We start from the raw sequence: 21,385 nt of genomic DNA on the forward strand, positions 1-21,385 counted from the left end.
TGTCGGGCCACAAGAAGGTGGTCACAAATTCCAAGATATCGAAATCAGTGCCATCCGATTTTGAGTTTGGATGAAAAGACGATGTGTTTCTCTCCAGCGTGCCATCTTCCTCATACAAGTCTGCCTCTGGGCTTATAACTGTAGGCTGAATAATGTAAACAGCTGTTTTATACTGGCAGAGGTTCCCCAGGGATTTTTGCTGTTGTTGTACCAAGGATAAAAGGTACTAAGGGCTAAAATTGGGGCCTCTTTGTAGGTAAAGCCTGTGTTTTACCACTGAACTTTGTCATTTTTCAAATTTGGTGGAGTTGATTGAACAGCATTGTTCAGAGTAGATCAGCAGCAACTGGCTTCATGACCTAAAGTTCCTGCATTAAGTACTGTACCTGCTTTCAATAAACAAGTGGGACAAGCAGCCAAATGGTAATTGTGGTTCAGAATATACATTAGAAGAGAAATTCACAAAGCAAAATGCATTTCCTAACCTTGAAATTTGCAGGCAGTAATTTCTAAATCACATTTAAAAAGAGGAACGGATTACTTTAAGAACAGCTTGAAAAATATAATTCTAATAATTCTTCAGCTATCTCTCTTCAGCTTCTCCATCACCCAGCTTGCTAAGCCAACCTCTTTGCATCCTTCTGCATGCAGCACTGAGTTTTTCCCGTGTGAACCAGGAATCACACAGAAGGCACAAGACCATCTATTTAATTTCTCTTTATAACAAACACTGCTTGATGCTTTCCCGGTTCCTGCCTTGAATAGCAGTGCCCTTGAAGGGTCCCACAGCTGCCGAAGAGAAGGCTGGGTTGTCATGGTTCCAGGCATTTGTAGAGTAGAATAGTTGTCCCCTTTCCCTTCCCTTCCCTTCGTGGTTTGTTACCAAGGCCTGCGATGCAAAACGCTTCCGAAGCAGCTGATTGCCCTGCAGAATGGATGGTTAAGGAGCCCAAAAGAAGTTGCTTGGGATAGGTTTGACATCTCCCTTTTTTTAGAAATCACATAACTTTTAGTGCTGAGCATTTCTCAGGTATGTTTTTAAGTAAGTAGACTCTCATACTGTAGGGAGGGAGAGCTTAGATGAATAGGATTAGCACGTTCTTTTTGGAGTCTGATGAATCATATTTTTATTTCTTTCTCTTGCTTTATCTCAACTGAGAGGCTGATGGCAGGTGATGAAATGTTGCTCCTTTTTTCCCCTTCTTATTTTTCCCTTTTAATGCTGGGTAGCACCTACGCTGAGATTGTCATGGGAGGCACAGTGTGATTGTTTCTGTTCCTTGCTGAAATTTTGCATTTGTGTGTCTGTGGTGGTTAGCTTTTTTAATGTCCTTCAAATTCTTCTGTGTCTGTTTAGCATTGGCAAAAAAGTGTGTGTGTGTATGTGTGTGTAGGGAACAAAGAAATAACTTTTCTATTTACTTAAGTTACAATAAAAGATAAAGCAAACATTACATATTGTACTGATTTCTCCTTGCTAGGTATTTCCTGATACAATTTGCTAGAAGGGAAAGGAGTCCCAATTACCTTCACGACTGATCACAGACTCTAATTCATTCAGTCCTTTCAGGAGAGGTATTAAACCCCACATTTCTAGAGAATGATCATGAACAATTGGGTTCTTTCCACATATAATACGGACTGGGCCATTTCCCCTCCCCTCGACTCTCAGCAGAGCCCCAATGAAGCCTTCTCCTCCTCAGCTAATCTGCGGAACTCCCTGACACTTTACTCAGGTTAGGGGGAACAAAGGGAACACAAGGAAAACTGCACTCATGTTGGAGGAAGAGGAGGAAGAGGACCCAACTATTGACTGCCATGCTCCCCAATCAGCCCTATCTGGTATCCGAGTCTCTCCCTTGTTGCCCATTGCTGTTAAAGAGATTTCAAATTTTGGCCTTGTTTCCAAAGCAGCCAATTGTGGCATTGCCACCAGCCAGTTGGGCACAGAGGGAGGCAATAAAGATGGCGTGGATATGCTCCTCCATCTTCCCTTGTGCCATGCAATCTGTGGGTCTCTGAGAAATGAAGGGTGATACTTTGCCAAATTTTAATCCCACAAGGATATTGGTGCCTGGATTTTGGACACATTCTTTTAAATTAGCCCATTTGAGATATCTTGTTGCCCTAATTATTGGCCTATGATGTACCATTTTGCCCAATTGAATGTTACAAACAGACAAAAGAATTCTGGTAGCATATAGGTTCTTTCTTCCATGCAGTTGAGGCATTTATTTGTAGAATTTTCAAGGACTAGTGAAAACTGGGAGAAGGAAGAACAACATCCTAATTTCTTAAAGAATTGTTATTATAATACATACAAGATTTAATCAATTAGAATCAAAGGTAAAGAGTGGGACAGAGGTCTAGTCTTCAGTGGTATGGGGTCTGTGTATAAATGGACACAAAAGAACTATCTCTGCCTTGTCCTCGGTTCATGGTATGTGAAGATAATGATGGTCATAGTTTGGGGAATGCAGGATGAAATTTATTTTCAGTTTTGTTTGTGTAATTAAATAGATCAGCACTTTTAACCTCTGTGAAAGCAAATACCATACTCAGATTGCTTTATTTTCTAGGTATCACACATTTTAATGTTCAAAAAGGTATAAAATTTAATTGCACAATTATGCAGTTAAGCTCAGTTAAACGTGCACCATTAAGCATTTAGCCAGTTTTGTGTATATGTGAAGATCAAGTCCTGTCTTCCCAGTTTGATTTCTCCTTAAGGCAGCTTTTACGATGCCCTCAATATGTATATGTGCTAATACTGAGTGGTAATTAAAAATAAGAGCATATGCTGTGGTACATTTTTCTTATAATTATGTGAGATTGGGATTGTGAGGTAAGAATTTATTCTATTTACCATAAATATGATATAAATATAAATTAATATGTACAGAATAATGCAATAAAACAAAACAAAGTATACCCTGCTTCATTAAATCAATTATCAGTCAGAAGTTCAGATGAAGCTATCCATATGTTTGGAATGTTAGCACAGAGGAAATTATTCTAGCTGCAATAAGCTCCTCTTAGTAGACCCTGTGCTGGATTGGAATCTTGTGAAAAATGTGTTAATTACTGCATGATAACTTAGTTAAGTCAGCTTTATTCTTGGAATAGTCAGCTTGATAATCTCCAGAGATGATCTCCAGAGATGATCGCCACTTATTGATATTACTAGGTTAGATTTGTGGTCAGATGACTGGACAACTCTAAGGTCCTTCATTCTGCTTCCTGAGTAGTCTCAGATCTGCATTGCAGAAGTTTAATTAGGCAGTCTGACTATTGTTCACAGATTCTCCATTTAAAGTTTAGTGCGGTTGCTAAAGCTATCAGGGCCAGAAGCAAAGAACCTGAGATTAGGCAAAACCATGTTGTCCTCTCTCCATCAAAGCCTAAAAATGAGCGGCAAGAGGCCCATTACTTCTGAAAGTAGGTTGATTTTCTGTCTTTTACTGTCATGCCTTCTGAAGTCTTGATGAACTCTATATCCCACTCATATCTGGACCAAGCTTCTGTTAAGATTTTGTTCCTTAAATTTGTCTTCATGGCACATGTCGCATCAGCTATGAACATCTCAGAATGATGGGTTGTAGCAGTTTAGAAACAGCTCTGCAGTTACCTCAGGCTACATCCTCTCTCTTCCCCAAATTAATATAGGCTTGGAGAGAATACAGTACAAGCAATGGATTGCTTTCCCCCTAATCTCATTGCTCCAAGTAAAGAAATGAACCAGACCATATATGGGAAACCTTCCAGACTAACTTCGATGACCTCTGCTGCCTTAACTATACAAATAAGGCGGTCCCTGATTTAATTGGTTTATTTCAATTGGGAATAATGGGAATTAACAGATCAATAGAAAATTAATATTTACCTCACCAAAAATAGTTTTGTATCAGAACCAAAAAAAAAAAAAAAAAAGCAACATTTTTCTTCCATAGTTGTCCAGAACATTCCATTAAACCAGAAGTATGCAAAAACTGTATTTGGTGAATCATCTTCATCATCATTATCATCATCATCATTATCATCAATCAGTTAGAATAGAGCTGGAAGGGACCTTGGAGGTTTTCTAGTCCAACTCCTTGCTCAAAGAAGAGACCCTATACCAATGCATAGGTATTGTATTAGACAAGTGGCTGTCCAGTCTGTTCTTCAAAGCCTCCAGTGATGAAGTACCTACAACTTCTGGTGGCAAGCTGTTCCACTGGTTCATTGTCCTCACTGTTAGGAAGTTTCTCCTTAATTCCTGGTTGCTTCTCTCCTTGATTAGTTTTCATCCATTGTGTCTTGTCCTGACCTCGGGTCCTTTGGGAAATGACGACCTCCTGTTCTTTGTGGCGACCTCTCAAATACTGGAATACTGCTAACATGTCAACCCAGGCCTTCTTTTCTGTAGACTAGCCAAACCCAAATCCTGCAACCGTTCTTCATACGTTTTTGTCTCCAGGTTCTTAATCATCTAAATTGCTCTTCTTTGCACTTGTTCCAAAGTCTCAGCATCTTTTTGTGATGTGGTGACCAAAATTGGATGCAGTATTCCAGGTGTTTTACTAAGAATTTATAAAGCAGTACTAATACTTCCCGTGATTTTTATTCTATGCCTCTGTTTATACAACCAAGGATTGTATTTGTTTTTTTGGCTGCCGCCGCACACTACTGGCTCAAGTTTAAGTGATCGTCCACTAAGAATCCCACATCCCTCTCACAGTTACCGTTTTTGAGCCAGATTTCTCCTAATCTGTAGTTGTACCTTTGGTTTTTCCCACCTAGGTGAAAAACCTTGCTTTTTTCCACATTAAATTTCATGTTGTTGGATAGGGCCCATTATTCAAGTCTGTCAAGACTGGGGTGTTGGCTATTCCTGCCAGTTTAGTGTCATCTGCAAATTTGATGAGTTCCCCTTCTATTCCCTCATTTAGGTCATTTTGGAAGATACTGAAGAGTAATTGGCCTAAAATGGAACTTTGTGGTACCCCACTGCTTACTTCCCTCCTTGTAGATGTAGTACCGTTAAGGATGAGTCATTGAGTACAGTTTGTCACCCAGTTACAAATCCATCTGGTGGTGATGCTGTCTATCCCACATTTTTCTAGTTTACCAAGTAGGTTATTGTCTACTTTGTTGAATGCCTTACTGAAGTCTAAGTATACTATGTCCAAATTTAGTACTATGTTTAGTACTATGTTTAGTACTATACTATTTAGTACTATACTATGTACTAATTTAGTCACTTTATCAAAGAATGAAATAAGATTGGTTTGGCATGATCTGTTTTTAACAAACCCGTGCTGGTTTCTAGTTATAACTTTATTTTTTTCTAGATATTCACAGATCTGTTTTTTGATCCCCCCCCTCAAATATCTTCCCGGGTATTGATGTTAGGCTGATTGGTCTACAATTTCCTGGGTCTGTTTTTTTCCCCTTTTTTGAAGATGGGGAAACACATCAGCTCTTTTCCAGTCCTCTGACATTCCCTGGTGCTCCAGGATTTTTGAAAGTTATGGTACAATGGTTCTGAGATAATATCTGCCTGCTCTTTTAGAATTCTGGGATGTAATCCATCAGGTCCCAGTCTGGGGTGAAATCCATCAGGTTCTGACAGGTCCTGGAGAACCGGTAGTGGAAATTTTGAATAGTTCGGAGAACTGGCAAATACCACCTCTGGCTGGCCCCAGAGTGGGGTGGGGATGGAGATTTTGCAACATCCTTCCCCCAGGAGTGGGAAGGGAATGGGGATTTTGCATTATCCTTCCCCTGGAGTGGGGTGGGAATGGAGATTTTGCAGTGTCCTTCCCCTGCCACACCCACCAAGCCACACCCACCAAGCCAAACCTCGCCCACCAAGCCATGCCCACAGAACCAGTAGTAAAAAAAATTTCACCACTGGTCCCAGTGATTTATATTCAGCAAGATCAGACAGATGTTCTATTACCATTTTCTTATTTATTTAGATTTTTATTTATAGTCTGTCTTTTACAGTTATGTTGTTGGGCTATACTTTCTTTTTGTGTGAAGACTGGTGCAAAAAATGAGTTAAGCAACTCTGCTTTCTCTCTACTGCCTGCTACTTCCTTGCCATCTTCTTTTTTTAGTGGACTGACTGTTTCCTTGAGTTTTTCTTGTTATTTATGTGTTGAAAGAAACTTTTTAAAAATTATCTTTGAGTTTTCATTGCACGTCTTTGTTCATTCTGAGCCTTTGCTTTCCTGACTTCATTTTTGCAAATTTGGGCTATCTGCTGATATTCTGCCTTAGTTATGTGTCCCTCTTTCCAATTTTTGTACTTATCCTTTTTGTCTTTCAGTTTATCAAAGAGATCTTTGTGCAATCATGCTGATTTCTTCTTGGATTTCTTGTTTTTCTTTTTCAGTGTATTGTGCTGGTCTGGGCTTTTATCATCATATTTTTCAAAGATTCTCATGCTTCTTGAGTTGTTCTCTTTTTTTAGGATTTTCATCCATGGAATTTTTCTTAAGGTCTCTCTGAGTTTGTTAAAATCAGCTCTTTTAAAGTTTAAGACACTGGTTGGCTTATATTCTGTTGTTTGCATTTGCCTTATATTGAATTTAATATGAAATGATCACTCTTGCCCAGGGTTTAGTTGACTTCAACTCCCTCTACCACTTCTTCTGTATTAGAAAGAATTAGATCCAGTATAGCTTTTCCTCTAGTTCCCTCTCTATCTTTTGGATGACAAATTTGTTAGCTAAGTTGGTTAGAATCATCATTCTAGCCATTGTCTATTAACTGCAGGATATTGTCTTGTACTTTCTGTTGGGCCCGCAATACATGCTGATGTTGATCCATCTTGTTATAGATCTCTTTTGTGGATGCTTTTTATCAAGTGGAATCCATTCTATGACCGCCTTAGTCCACCTGCCATCAATTCTTGCTATGTGACCAGCCCATTTCCATTTCAGTTCTTTTACTCTCTTGATGATATCATGTACTGTTGTTCTCTAATCCATGTGCAGGTTTTTCTATCTTGTCTTGTGATGCCGAGCATGTATCTTTCCATGGCTCTTTGTGCCACTTGTAGCTTTATCGATTGTGAGGTTAGTGTCCATGTTTCGCTGGCATATGTTTGAACACGTAGCACACACACTGATAGAAAATATTTCCCTTCAAGCACAGGGGGGAGGTTATTCTTGAAAATGATGCTTAGCTTGCCAAATGCCTGCCAACCACATTTGGCAAATATTGGCAATTAATTTTCCTTAGCTAAAAACTTCCAATAATTTCTTGGAGCTTTCAGAAGTTGATGCATAAGATATTTGCTTTTCTTAAGCAGATCTTTACCTTGAAAGGCAGACCCTGCCTTTTGTCTCGATGACATGAAGTTTGTTCTGGAATTCAACAATATGGATGTCCCCTAGATGCCAGGAAAGAGTTACTCTTTTCTGTAGTTCTCTGCTGCCATCTAAGGATTGTCTATATTTGTGTTGCTTTACAAGAAGCTCTAAACCTTACATCACTCATATTCCTTGGCTGGGATACAGAGATTAAGAATTTTTTAATGTGCTTGTTAATTTACTGTCTATATGTTACTAGAGCAATCTAGATGAGCCATAGCTAGCTATTGGAGCAGATTCTTTCTGAAAAATTATTTGTATTACACCTTATGCTTTCTAAGACAAATGTTTAATTAAAAGCTGAGTCTTTCTGGAATGTCTGGAACTAGCAGCTAGAGAAAATAATCCGATCCTTTTAATATAATCATTCATTATAATAATATAATGAAAGCTGGGGGTGGGAAGCTGCACTGTCCTTGACAGATTTTATTTAAGAGTATATTTTTACTGGCAGCCCTGTTGCAGCCCTGCTGGCACTGCTTGGCTGCTCAGCCTGTGGTTGATGATGTGGGCTGCTCCCAGCCGTTTCTATCTGTGTCCTGGCTGGGCTAGTATGAGAGGGTTGTGGCCCTCAGAGGCAATTGATCTATCGGTTATATTGCTTGCATGTGGCTGTATTTCCTTTGCCATTGTTAGATCATATGTATCTTATATTTTTAGCTTCAGCATATCCTGTTGCTGAAGGTAATATTTTTAGTAGTATGGAGGATTTTTTTTTTCTTTTTCCCATTCAATCATGTTCATTTCTAAGGCACTGCCTCGACAGGACCCTACGGTTTTCTTGTTAAGATTTTTTCAGAAGTGATTTGCCATTGCTTCCTTTCTAGGGCTGAGAGAAAATGACTGGTCCAAGGTCACCCAGCTGGCTTTGTACCCAGCATGGGACTAGAACTCCCGGTCTCCCAGTTTCTAACCTGATGCATTAACCACTATACTAATCTAGCTCTCAATTCATGTAATTCATTTTAATTCCATTTCTCCCATGGCCAGTCAGTTTTCTGCAGTCTCCCAAATCCCCATTCATCATGGTGAATTGTGAGAGAACCAGTACAGCTCCTCCTAGAGATGAGAAGGCTTGCTGATGGCTCTTTGGCAAGTATCTAGGGCAGCGGTTTTCAAGCCGTGGTCCGTGGACCCCTGAGGAGCAGCAATGTCATCACAGAGGCGCCACGAAAGCTCAAAGAAATGTTATGATTTAAGCCTTGAGATAAATTTTGGGGGTCCGTGGCCAAAAAAGATACTTAAAGGAGGTCCATGGTGAAGAAAAGGTTGAGAACCACTAATCTAGGGAATATGATAGAAGTGACTTTGATTACATGGCTATTACCATCATTCATTGGAAAACACTTCCAAAATATTATGCGAGTTATTGTTGCTTGGCATTACTGTATAAAGATCTCTGTTTTCAGCAATGCTTCAGGTGTGTCCACCATTTGCAGTCCTAGAACAATTCCAGTACTATAAAATCCTCCCACGTCTTGGGTGGCAGCAGAGTCTGTTTACTCTCGTAGGTTGGTGGTGGTGGTGAGAATTACCTGCACCATTGCTACAGCAAGAGATGGCAACGACTTTCATGAATGGAAGTTTAGAAAGTTGAATGTTAATTGATGGATGGTGAGAGTTTAAAAAGGATTAAAAAGCTTGGCTTTAATTTTGTTAATTGGCTGGACCTGCACGGCTCGTGGTGAGTTTAGTTTTGCAAATACGATAACCCAATTAATGCTGGGATTAGTAGAACTGAGATTTTAGCCCTAAATAGCCATGGTGGTCTGGGGTTAACTGAAGGTTCCCCAGCCATTTTAATAGGAGCGAAAGGTCTTCTCCTACTATTGGACATAGAGAAGAAATCAAAAACAGCCCCTGAGCTGCCCTAGGAATCTCCTCTTGCTGTTCCTGCTTTTTACAACCTCACCACAGCCCCATTTGCTTGTGAGACTGGGAAGAAAGGGGGCAAGAATGAGGAAGCCCCTTCACCTCAGCCAATCCGGCAACTAATTCTGACTGGACCTCCTGTTTTTGTTTTTTAACTTTTTCTAAAAAAATATTCTTTAAAGATTAATGAAGGATAGTCACTCAGCCATCTTAGCAAGGATTCGCACAGTATCAGAAATTTCTGGCTCTTGTTTGACCTGGCCATTGTGGCTTATGTGCTGTTGATTTACCGGATAAGTAACAGGTACTCCATTCGGGTCAACTGAATTTTAGACATAGCTATTGATTTGCATTGTTTATCTGCTCTGCTCACACGTATATATAAAAAAAAATATCAGTGAAACTCCATATAAATTCCATTTGAGTTTTGATTTTGAATACAAAGATAATGGAAACAGTATAGATTCACACCCTAGTTATCTGAAACGTGTTGTGTAGTAAGTAGTCTGTGGTATTAAGTCATTCAAAAATATTTTTTCATGGGCAGAACCAATTTTTGAAATTGATTTAACAAAAATATTTTAGGGTGTGTAATAAGACACATCTTTTTCCTTCTTTTCATTTTTTCCTATGTCTCCATTTGAACACAGTGTAGGTAACTGGGAACTGCATTGTGTATCCTCTGCTCTTTCCAGTCTCAGTTGGCCTTGTTTGTTTTTAGCAATCTTGCCAACAAGCTAAATTGGCTGTATAATGCCATGGTGACACCTCATTCATTATGTGATCTCCATCTGGATCAATTACATTACCAAATTAGGAAAAAATGGATGCATTTTATGTTTGTTCTGAGTTAAACATTATGCAAATACACTTCCAAACATTAAAAAATATAATTACAAATATATATTTGTATATTAGGTTGAATGATTTTCATATATTAAACTGGAAGGAATATCTAAACAGTGCATAAGAGTCATAGTCTGGAAAAATTCCTGTAAAATTAATTAAGTTTAGCTTCATAATGCTAATATAAAGAGCCATGGGTAATGAAGATGCAATTCATTTTTACATAATTTTTGCTTATTTTGCTTTGTAAATTTTCACATTTTCTTAGATCAATGTTTAAAAATAGGAGTAGCTGCCTCTCTCTTGATATTAATATCTTTAGACATATTAAAAAGTTTTATCTATGCTCATATGGCCTCTTCAAGATAATCCAGTAGCATCAAACCTGCCCCAATCTGATCCCTTAGGAAAGAAAGGCCTTCAATTCCAATTGGTTAAAGCAAAGAGTTCCTTTATTAAGGATGTTGATTGCAGTAAAGTCAAGCCAGCTCTGAAATCTCCCGTGCTCACTAGATACAAAAATAAGGCATAGGTTCTCTCCATGACCAGCCCGTTTCCAGCCAAGCCAAGCTCGCCAAGAAGTTTTGAAAACTCTGAAATGTTTGGAGGTAATCTGCATATTTCTCAGGGTGCCTGACCATGGGATGCTAGTACATGCAGGGTCCTTATCACCTGTCATTCTCCACTCCCGATTTCCTATCACGTACACCCAAGCTTTATTGTGTTTTCATCCTTCTCCCTCCATTTAGTTTTATGGCAGGATGCCTGTGAGCCCCACCCCCCAAGCCGAGCCAGGCAGATCTGACATTTTGCTCCCCTTGACAGAGACATTAGTCCTGCAAAAGTAAAAAGAGAGGGGGGGGGGGGAGTGATAACAAAATTTCCTGAAAGGGAAATTCAATGTCCAGAAAGGACATTGCTAAGTATGCGATTGGATATAGTCCAATAAATGATAGGTTCATATCTAGGAGAATTAGTGGATATCCAGGAAACATTAACTTTGTGTGAGTGTATACAGTATATCTGTACTACAGATTGAGCATGAAAGTCATTGGGAAATTCAAGTTATGCCAAATACTCCATTTAAAAAGGATATATTACTAATGACTGATTGGAATGCAGAAGTTGAACTAATGGAGAAACCTGAAATTACAGGAAGATGTGAACTTGGTAAATAATGCAGGGGATAGATAGTAGAGTGTTGCAAAGATAATTGCTTATTCATTGCTAATATTTGTTTCAAAGACATAAATACAGACTCTATTGTATGGGTGACACCATAATCCAACTGACTACGTACTACGGAAGTAAAAATGGAGAGCTGCAATCCAGTTAACCAGACTACTTCTAGATGTAGTTTGTAGGATAGAAAATAATGAATTACTGGTGTCAAAATATATTAGCTAAATTTAAAAAATGGAAGAGAATAGATTTGACCTGGAAGTCATATTGCCAGAACGTAGGATCTGTTTATAGAATAGATGTGAAAGAGAAGCTAAGGAGCATAGCAAAAGATAAAATTATTATGAAACATTAAGAGAAAAAAATACAGAGAGGAAAAGATCCAAGTGACTTTCAAAATACTACAATTGCAAGAAAAAGTATGAGAACCCCTTGGGATTACGTGGAGTTTTGCATGAATTGGTCATAAAATGTGCTCTGAACTTCATCTAAGTCACAACAATAGAAAAACACAGTCTGCTTAAAATAATACTACACAAACATTAGATGTTGCCATGGTTTAATTGAACATAACATGTAAACATTCACAGTGCAGGGAGGAAAAAGTATGTGAACCTTCGGACTTAATAACTGGTTGACCCTCCTTTGGCAGCAATACCCTCAACCAAATGTTTCCTGTAGTTGCAGATCAGACCTGCACAACGATCTGGAGTAATTTTGGACCACTCCTCTTCACAAAACTGTTTCAGTGTAGCAATATTCATGGGATGTCTGGTGTGAATCGCTCTCTTAAGGTCATGCCACAGCATTTCAATCGGGTTGAGGTCAGGACTCTGACTGGGCCACTCCAGAAGGCGTATTCTGTGCTGTTGAAGCCATTTTTTTGTTGAATTACTTGTATGCTTTGGGTCATTGTCCTGTTGCATCACTCATCCTCTGCGGAGCTTCAGTTGGCGGACAGACGGTCGTACGTTTTCCTGCAAAATGTCTTGATAAACTCTGGAATTCATTTTCCCATCAATGACAACAATCCTTCCAGGCCCTGAGGCAGCAAAGCAGCCCCAAACCATGATGCTCCCTCCGCCATGTTTTACAGTGGGGATGAGGTTTTGATGTTGGTGTGCTGTGCCTTTTTTTCTCCACACATAGTGTTGTGTGTTCTTCCCAAACAACTCAATTTTGGTTTCATCTGTCCACAGTATATTTTGCCAGTAGTGCTGTGGAACATTCAGGTGCTCTTTTGCAAACTTCAAACGTGCTGCAATATTTTTTTTGGACAGCAATGGCTTCCTCCGTGGTGTCCTCCCATGTACTCCATTCTTGTTTAATGTTTTCCTTATTGTAGATGTGTCAACAAAAATGTTAGCATGTGCCAGAGATTTCTGTAGGTCTTTAGCTGACACTCTAGGATTCTTCTTTACCTCATGCAGCATTCTGCACTGTGCTCTTGCAGTCATTTTTACAGGACGACCACGCCTAGCGAGAGTAGCAATAGTGCTAAACTTTCTCCATTTGTAGACAGTCTGTCTTACCGTGGACACATGAACATCAAGGCTTTTGGAGATACTTTTGTAACCCTTTCCAGCTTCATGCAAGTCAACAATTCTTGATCGTAGGTCTTCTGAGAGCTCTTTTCTGCAAGGCATGGTTCACATCAGACAGTGCTTCTTGAAACCAGTAAACCCAAAACAGGTGTGTTTTTAAAGGGCAGGACAGCTGTCAGCAACACATCCAATATCATCACACTGATTGGAGTCAAGGTTGGCTCACTCCTGGCTCCAGTTAGCTCTTGGAGAAGTCATTAGGCTAGGGGCTCACATACTTTTTCCTCCCTGCACTATGAATGTTTACACGTTATGTTCAATTAAACCATGGCAACATCTAATGTTTGTGTAGTATTATTTTAAGCAGACTGTGTTTTTCTATTGTTGTGATTTAGATGAAGTTCAGAGCACATTTTATGATCAATTCATGCAAAACTCCATGTAATCCCAAGGGGTTCTCATACTTTTTCTTGCAACTGTATATTGTGATAACCAAAGAACGGCAGAAGGTAAACCGTGAGAATAACAGCAGCAGCAGTAACAACAACAATAATAATTGCAATTGCAAAAGGTGGCTTTACTGGGGACAACTTCCATCTGCAATGTAACACCATCAAACACCCAGAACTGCCTAACCCAGCTCCTTGGTAAGGTCCCGATAGGTAGACAAAAATGCCAAATTCTGCCTGAACATCTGGCTGACTGTGCAATGAATAATAATAATAATAATAATAATAATAATAATAATAATAATAATAATAATTTCAAAAACCAAAACATACAATTTATTGACATCGCGGTACCAGGAGATGCCAGAGTCAAAGAAAAAGAACTGGAAAAAAATCACCTTCATGACCTGGCCATCGAAACTACAAGACTATGGAAGAAACATGTAACCGTAATACCCATTGTCATCAGGGCACTTGGTACCATGTCCAAGAATTTTACAAAACAGAAATTGCAGCTTCCTGCAATAACACCAGCGGAACTGCAAAAAACTGTGCTACTTGGAACATTGTATAGTTTAAGAAGATACTTGGTTGATACCTAGGATGCTAGCAGCAACCCTTATCAACCATTAGCACCATTCAATGGTATTTATGACACATCTTTAAATGTTCAGTTGACTGAGTTTCATGTTTAATGAATAAAAGAAATAACAACAACAACAACAACAACAATAACAACATTGTACCAGGAGATGTCGAGAGTCGAAGAAAAAGAATTGGAAAAAGTCATGAAACATTGCGACCTGGCCATCGAAACTACACGGCTATGGATGAAACATGTAACAGTGATACCCATTGTCATTGGGGCACTTGGTACCATGTCCAAGAATTTTATAAGATACATCAACAAATTGCAGCTTCCTGAAATAATACCAGCAGAACTGCAAAAAACTGCGCTACTTGGAACATTGTACATCCTAAGAAGGTACTTGGTTGATACCTAGGACGCTGTCAACAACCTGTATCAACCATTAGCACCAGTCAATGGTATTTGTGATGCATTTTTGAATGTTCAGTTGACTGCGTTTCATATTTAATGAATAAAGTAAATGATAATAATAATAACAATAAAAACAAAACAAAATCTGGATAGTGAATGTTGTGATACCTGGACACAGCAGAATAAAAGAGAAAATCACAACAGCCCTACGAATAGAGGTAGAATGGCTGTGGCAAAAGAAAGCAAAGATATTGCCAACAGTAAGAGGTACCTCAGGTGTAATCCCAAAATAACTGGAGCACCACATGAACGTCATTGGCATTGACATTATTCAATAGTAATCAGGATTGAAAGGGATGGTTAGGCCCTTGTGTTGCTAAAGATTAATGGGTTTGTCTCCTTAGTAGTTGCTAGTTTGTGGATGCTTTGGTTGTATGCAACTATTGTTTTTAATTCTTTGAAGGTGTCCAGAATAATTTGCAGTAGGGTAGTTTAGTAATTTAATAAGAGATCTAATAAAAACAACTAGGCAAATTGTATGCCTGGGGATAGTTACTGATCAGTCCTGGACAAAATAAAGACAAATTAATTCATTGAGCTAATGCTCAGCACTAAGAACCTTGACCTTGTGATGAGAGAAAAACATGGACTAGAAAGAATGATTCTTGGGAGGCTGAGAGAAATAGAAGAATGGGAAGATAAAGTGAATGGTCAGAATTAAAATGATTGCTGGAATGCCCTTGGAAAACCCTTACAGGTTGTCACTGAGGAAATATCAAGAAGATGGGAATTCGTCTATATAATCATTGGGGTTAGACCTGACTCGATGACATCTAACTGAGCTGATTTTTTTCACGAGGCTGCTCAGCTGAATTCAAGATTTTTCAGGAATAATTACAGCTAGTTCCAATTTCAATATACATCATTTTATAGATCGTAATTATTATGCATTTACTCACTTTGGCAAGTCCCTATAGAATATCTTCTGTTTATTCTCTTGGAATAAAATTTTATTTAAGGAGGAAGAGTTGATTCATACTTGACACTGAACTGCACTCCCTTAGAAGAAACAACTTTTTAAAAGTCAAGATTAACCTATAATTGTTAAATTGGGGAAAGTACACTTTTTATGACCCTTGTTTCTTTTAGCCTGCAGTGTATAAATGCACCTGGCAGTCTACCACTCCAAGGTTATATGCTGATTTTTTAAGTAAATACTGTAATTAGAGATTAATTATTGAAAAGTTTTGCATGAATTTTTCTAGTGCTTAATTTTTTATGAATAGGTGGAAAATGAGTGCAAAAATACCATGTATTAAAAAAACAGGGTTCAACTGAAAAAATATATTCTATTTCAGCCAGTGCATTTTTATGCATATAAATATAGCATCTTTAAAATACCTGTAATATATTAATATCTCTTTCTACAGTTAACAGTTAATTGTTTTTACTCCACCTGAAGTTGAGGAGAGTCAGTCCATTAACTGAAGGGAGCTGTTCCTTACTTACATGTCTATGGAGATTCTCAGTCATCCAGGTCATGGTTGTCCCAAAGATGCTTCCCCCCCTAAATACAAAATAATGATGAGATTATAACATCAAAATACATATAATTTTATTAATTATGCTATCTAAGAACCTGGAACTAGGTAATGAACAATAATTATGCCTTTTTTGTATAGGCATTTAAATCAGATGGGATGAAATCATTTTTGTATTAGTATAATATTGATGTCATCATTTTTCCATTGTTGTGGCCTTCCAATATATTTCTCACTGTATGTACCGGTAAATATTCTAATCCTGTTAATCCCTTCTGTTTTCCAAGGTTTTGCCATATCTGACTGGTTACAACCAACTAAAAAAACCCCTATTAATTCTTTATACACCAAAAAATAATTTTGATTATTTGGAAAAAATAATGAAGTCAACTTAGAAATTCTGAGTAATCAAAGAGTCTTATAGGACTACCAGACTTGAAAATATGTGCCTATTTCTTTACATTTTCTCCAACATGTGGGATTTATATTAGGGTTATTTATTCATTTGTCATGTTACATTTTCTTGGAGTTGAATAGCGTCTATTAAATACTTCCATTGTATTTTCTCCAAAATGGATATCAGAGGTTTTCTAAGTCAGTTGCGATGCAATGAGATGGGAGGCTCACCTGTTAGTTTGTGGAGCATCTTTAAAAAAAAAAAACGGTCTCATGAGAAGTACTACTTGTGTCGAGAATAGCACGAGGTTGCCACGAGGCCAGCAGCCTCTGCCCAAAAGCTGAGCCCTGCATTGCATTGCATCAGCCAGGCTCCTCTGCAAAAAACCCAGAAGTAAGTTGGGCGCTGCTGGGCCTTGAAGCCGGGTGAGGAGCAGGCTGAGTCCCACAAGTCCCTTGGGTGGCCAGGTGGGAAAATGGGTCTCAGTCTACAGGCTGTAAGTGCCCTCTATGTGCTGGTTGCTGCTGCAGATCAGCCTTAGGCTCCCTTGCCTGGCTGAATGGCCGGCTTGGGAACAGGCCGAGGCTTGGGGGGACCCAACAGGATGGGTGGGGGGAAAAGGGAGGTGGGCGTTGCAGCATCCTGAACAATGGCAGGGCACTTCAATGGCTGTAACTTTAAAACCAGATCATAGGTACCTTTGGGATGGGGGGGGGGGGGGTGTCTGTTATAACTTAGGTCGCTAAGCGACCAATTGTAAGTCAAGGACTCCCTGTAGTTCTTATGATTTAAACATGAATTAACTCATCAAAAAAATATTGTTTTGTATGATTCCTCAAAGAATGTTTTGAAAGAGACGATGGCTAGATTATGTAAGTGTTATAAGAAAGGTTTTTAACTCATGTGGTCTTGGCTACCCTATAATATTTGTAAAGTTCTTTGTTCTAAAAACAAGAACAACTTGATATAATGTACAGTTGAAGTGATTTTTTATCATTGGTACTTATGGTATATGGATCTTTTTCTGTTTCCTTCATGGCAATATTTAGGTTTTCTTTCTTCACTGACTAGTCACAATCTACTTATTTTGATGGTGCTGTAGCTTTTTGTATTTTACCATTTAAAAAGAAAATAAGCACAAAGGATCTGTGTGTATGTGTGTGTGTGTGTGTGTGTTTCTCTGAGTCCATGGCTAAATAAGAGCTGTAGTATTGAGGAGTGAAATTTAAATTCTTTTAAATCTACAGTACTTTTTTCCTGATCTAAATTGCCCATGGCAATGCTGTTTGTGCTGTGGAGGTGGGCTTGAGTTAAATAGCAGCTTTGGCTTTGGGAAAAATGGCAGCAAGGAAAGAAGAGGCTTTGTATCCAGTTCTCATCTCACTCTCCATGATTTACCTTCTTATTCTTAATTCGAATTTACTTGCTCCCTACGCCTGAATGAGGACGCCCCAATTCACTTCAATCCCGTATTGATCCATGAACTTTCCAGGTTGTCTTAGGCTGACCACCTTGTCTCAGGCTCATTCAACACCCGCGAGGGGACGTTGCTCCATTGCCTTAGGAATCACCAAGGGCCCGTATGCATAACAGGGTTTGCTATTTCGTCACAACAAATATTTTAATAGTATTTCAGTTACAGTGTTAAGCATGGGAATTTTGAAAAGTAATTAGTTCAAAGGAAAGGAAATTATTAGTTAAAGGTGCTGCAAGCTTTTTTCCTGTTAAAGTTGATGTACCTCTGAAAAGTGTAAACATTGCCTCTTTCCTGATAGTCTTCGTCTTTCTTTGCAGTGCGGCTCCATGAGAGTATTTCAGAAGAAGGTTTCCATTACCTTGTATTTGATCTGTAAGTCTGCTTTATTTGTTTTTGATCTTTGGTCAGTGAAAAGCATGTAAGGCTTGCAAACATTTCTCCCTCCCTCTCTTCCTTTCCCATCCTTAGTAGCCGTATCTGCATGTAATTCAACTTAAGCAAACAGACAATATTATGGCCCTAAATCCTGTTAAGAAAATGTCTTTTTGTCAGGAGTTGCTAGTTAAGCCAGAGTTAAGACCAACTTGTAAATAATGAAGTTATTTCAGACTACTTTCTTGTGTGCAGCCATTGGATATTTGTTGATAGACCTCCAAAATAGAGAAGAGATTTCCTCTTGTCCAGTCAGCAGAATTGCTTCTGCCAAGGCAGGATTTCTGTTGGTTTCTTTCCAGTAAATTCATAATGCTTGGGCTAAATTAGAAGTAGTACAACTCTGTGATTATTTGTAGTTTAGGCTGCAGGCTGCAGCTTTCTTTTATTGCCATTATTTCATTCCGCAGTTCCACAATTCAGGTCCTGCACTTGGCCTTGCTACAGGTGTAGGAAAAAGCTGAGGGATAATATTGGGTGCTGAACATACATGATTGAGGATTATTAATCTTTAATGATCTCTTGCTTTGGAATTAAACCTTTTAAAGTTTATTTAAGAAGCTGAAGAGGGCGCTTCTCTTTCCATTTGCTATTGACTGTTAGTGTTTGACATCTGCTTCATCAAAGTGTGACTTCTTTAATTTCATGGATTCTGTTTGATTCCAGGGTGACTGGGGGGGAGCTATTTGAAGATATTGTTGCCAGGGAATACTACAGTGAAGCCGATGCTAGGTAAGTTCGTGCTGTTTAATATAGTTTTCTTTTCTTTCCTTTTAATTTATTTATGGCCAATATTCTAATGTCAGTCCTGCCCCAATTTGGTCAACATATGATGGCAGTTCTGACATCTGCGAAATACCATTTATTGACAAAATTTTACTGTAGCTGTTCATATGATTTAGGCATAATACTTATATAGTTTATCTTTTTAGACATTAGTTGCCACAATAAATTATTCTTAGACCAGACCAGAGGAGGGTTTCAGCAGGTTCTGACCAGTTCTGGAGAACCGGTAGCAGAAATTTTGAGTAGTTCGGAGAACCGGTAAATACCACCTCTGACTGGCCCTGCCCCCATCTATTCTCTGCCTCCCAAGTCCCAGCTGATTGGGAGGAAATGGGGATTTTGTAGTAACCTTCCCCTGGAGTGGGGTGGGAACGAAGATTTTACAGTATCCTTGCCCTGCCATGCCCACCAAGCCACACCACCAAGCCATGCCTACAGAACCGGTAGTAAAAAAATTTGAAACCCACTACTGGACCAGACTATATAAATAAAGGGAGAACAATTAAAATATTATAAAATCTGTTTAACAGGATAGTCTTTAACAAATGAAAACGTGGCTAGGTGGACTTTGCTCTACTTATCTTGATTATATTACTTGGTGTTCAAGTACTTTAAGCTGTAGTGTAATAAAATTGCCCTTAAATTGCAGTGTTGCCAAATTCTTGGTTTTTTTAAAGCTAGTTATCTAATTCCCTGCTGCAAAGCAGGTTGGTCTGAGCCATCTTACTAAACAGAACAATAAATCACTGTAACTTGCATTTAAGTGCATTGTTGTTGATATTGACTACAGATAGATTTTGTTGAAAATTCATAACATTTATGCCTTACTTTTCCTCTGGGACCTTAGAGCAGCTTAGCTTACTTTACTTTACTTTATTGTCATTGCACATGGTACAACAAAATTAAATCCCATCTTCAGTGTACATTATAACTATAAAAATAAAAACCCAAACATACTGTACATCCTTTACATTCTATATAATTGAAATTGAAAACCTGACATTCCACTATACCATAGAATTCAAAATGGTTATTGCCCTGGGAAAGAAACAGTTATTCAGCCTATTTGTGCTTGTTTTTATTATCCTGTACCATCTGCCAGATGGTAATAGTTCAAAAAAAAAGAGGCCCAGGATGAGATGGATCTTTAAGGCAGCGGGAGCTATAAAGCTCTTCCAAAGAGGGGAGGGGGCAACCAATGATCCTCTGGGCAATGACATTGACCCTCTGGAATCCTGTCCTATCTGCCACTGTGCAATTTGCAAACCATACACAGATGCAGTAAGTTAAAATATTCTCTATGATGCAGCAGTAGAAGGCCACCAGCAGTTTTTCATTCAGTTGCTGTTTCCTGAGAAGTCTCAGGTAGTATAATCTCTGCTGGGCCCTTTTGACCAGGGCTGCCCCAGGTCAGGTCCTCTTTTATAATAACACTCAGAAACTTAAAACTGGCCACTTGCTCCACTTGGTCTCCATTGATAATCAAGGGCTGGATGTCTGATCTATTCCTTCTGTAGTCACTATAAGCTCCTTGGTCTTATTTGTGTTAAGGACCAAGTTATTCCTTGAGTGAGGGTGTCTTGCCATCCGCCTTGAAAGAGGCAGTGGTGAGGCCCCTCCTCAAGAAGCCTGCTCTGGATCTGGCTGTTTTGGCTAACCATCGTCCGGTCTCCAACCTTCCCTTCTTGGCGAAGGTTGTTGAGAGTGTGATGGCGCGACAACTTCCTGGGTACCTGGATGAAGTTGTCTATCTGGATCTGCTCCAGTCCGGCTTCAGGCCTGGGCACAGCATGGAAACTGCATTGGTTGCGTTGGTGGATGATCTCTGGAGGGCTCGGGATAGGGGTTGTTCCTCTGTCCTGGTCCTGTTAGATCTCTCAGCGGCTTTTGATACCATCGACCATGGTATCCTGCTGCGCTGGTTGGAGGGGTTGGGAGTGGGGGGCACCGTTCTGCGGTGGTTCTCCTCCTATCTCTCCGACCGGTCGCAGTCGGTGTTGGCAGGGGGACAGAGGTCGACCCCGAGGCGCCTTGTTTGTGGGGTGCCTCAGGGGTCGGTCCTCTCGCCCCTTCTGTTCAACATTTATGTGAAGCCGCTGGGTGAGATCATCCGTGGCTTTGGGGTGGAATTCCATCAGTACGCTGATGATACGCAGCTGTACATCTCCACCCCAGGCCATCCCAACGATGCCCTTGAAGTGATGTCCCAGTGCCTGGAGGCTGTGCGGATCTGGATGGGGAATAACAGGCTTCAACTCAACCCTTCCAAGACCGAGTGGCTGTGGCTTCCGGCGTCCCGATATAGCCAGCTGGTGCCATCGCTGGCTGTTGGGGGCGAGTTATTGGCCCCCACGGATAGGGCTCGCAACTTGGGCGCCCTCCTGGATGCACGGCTGTCTTTAGAAGAGCATATGACGGCCGTGGCCAGGGGGGCTTTTTATCAGGTCCGCCTGATTCGCCAGTTGCGTCCCTTTCTGGATCGGGATTCCTTACGC

The 21,385-nt window shown here is 39.6% G+C and overlaps 1 protein-coding gene across 24 annotated transcripts in view; it reads left to right on the forward strand.

Annotated features, from left to right (window-relative positions):
- The window catches only part of CAMK2G (calcium/calmodulin dependent protein kinase II gamma), a 217,217-nt gene that overhangs the window by 115,521 nt on the left and 80,311 nt on the right, over positions 1-21,385 (forward strand). For 23 of the 24 annotated variants that reach the window (XM_034435295.3, XM_060694160.2, XM_034435302.3 and 20 more), the window contains exons 4-5: positions 17,990-18,044; positions 18,771-18,836. In XM_034435295.3, the coding sequence (XP_034291186.2) occupies positions 17,990-18,044; positions 18,771-18,836 (121 nt within the window). The remainder of the gene's footprint in view (positions 1-17,989; positions 18,045-18,770; positions 18,837-21,385) is intronic. The other variant, XM_087872307.1, reaches the window with a different exon arrangement.

This window comes from Pantherophis guttatus, chromosome 6 (genome assembly GCF_059756535.1).
Source record: "Pantherophis guttatus breed Tessera chromosome 6, ASM5975653v1, whole genome shotgun sequence".
In the NCBI taxonomy this organism is placed as follows: Eukaryota; Metazoa; Chordata; class Lepidosauria; order Squamata; family Colubridae; genus Pantherophis; species Pantherophis guttatus.